We start from the raw sequence: 1,038 nt of genomic DNA, 5'->3' as shown, positions 1-1,038 counted from the left end.
GGGGGGGGGATGCCTTACTCTGCTGCTTGTCATACTCCGTGAGATAGTCCTCGAACTCTTTCGAGTACGTGGACTGCCAGATGCGTTCAACACTTTGGTTGCCTTTGCGCAGAAAATCCTCCAACCAGTTGGAAGACAGTTCGAGGTCGGGATGCACTGGAGCAAGCGCCATGTCGAGGATACAAAAAGTCAAGTCTTATTGAAAATGGAGTGCACTTTCGCGCTGTCTAACTCGTAGTAGTGCGAGCCCGCCACGTTCACAGCACACTGCTTCAAAACCTGCACCACCTGCAACAGATCAATGACCAAGACGGAACAGTGCAACACAGAAACAATGACACACAGAAGCAATGACACACAGAAGCAAGGACACACAGGCAAGGATGGGAGGTCGGATGGGAGGTCGGGTGGCCTACGGTTTCGGCGGAGGGGCGGTCGGTGGGCAGGCGGGCGCACATGCGATTGATGAGTAGGCGCCAGCCGGCGAAAGCGTCGTGTTGGAAGTAGGCGGGGAGGATGCCACGTTCGCGGTACTGGCCGAGGAGTTGGTGCCGTTCATGGGCAGTGGTCATCTTGTGGCTGAGAAGTTCGACGAGGACAAGGCCGCAAGAGTAGATGTCTGCCTTCTCGGTGCAGGCGACACCGCCTTCGGGAGCGGCGTAACTGGGTGTGCCAATGACGGCGCCCTGTGTGGTTGTGCTCACGCTCTTCAAACTAAAAGTGCGCGTCAAATCCGCGATCGAACGCGCAAACGAGTAGCCATGCGGCGCCAATGTCCCAGCCTGCGCCGTGTCACGTCGTCGAACCAACTTAGACAATCCAAAGTCGCCAATCTTCAACCGTGGCCCGTGCACAAAGATGTTCTCTGGCTTCACATCCCGGTGCACAATGCCCTGGCTATGGATGTCCCGCATTCCCTTTATCATGTACTTAAAGTACACCAACTCGTACCGCCCCGCGCCGTTCCTATCCATCAAAGGCGGTGTCGCGCGAATTGGACTGCAACACAGTGGCTAAAGTGGGAAGTGGCTGGGGGGG

General features: G+C 56.6%; 1 protein-coding gene across 1 annotated transcript; it reads right to left on the bottom strand.

Moving 5' to 3' along the window:
• Positions 1–189: 189 nt before the first annotated feature.
• Positions 190–974, bottom strand: GNI_085730 (putative protein kinase; the record flags this gene model as incomplete). The annotated part of the gene is made up of 2 exons (XM_011132339.1): positions 190–288; positions 417–974. 2 exons carry the CDS (start codon positions 972–974, stop codon positions 190–192), a joined length of 657 nt encoding a protein of 218 aa, XP_011130641.1.
• Positions 975–1,038: the final 64 nt, after the last annotated feature.

The sequence above is a fragment of the Gregarina niphandrodes genome (genome assembly GCF_000223845.1).
Source record: "Gregarina niphandrodes unplaced genomic scaffold scaffold00016, whole genome shotgun sequence".
NCBI classification, from domain to species: Eukaryota; Apicomplexa; class Conoidasida; order Eugregarinorida; family Gregarinidae; genus Gregarina; species Gregarina niphandrodes.
The sequence above is the reverse complement of the archived record's forward strand: the minus strand, read 5'-3'. Positions and strand labels throughout refer to the sequence as shown.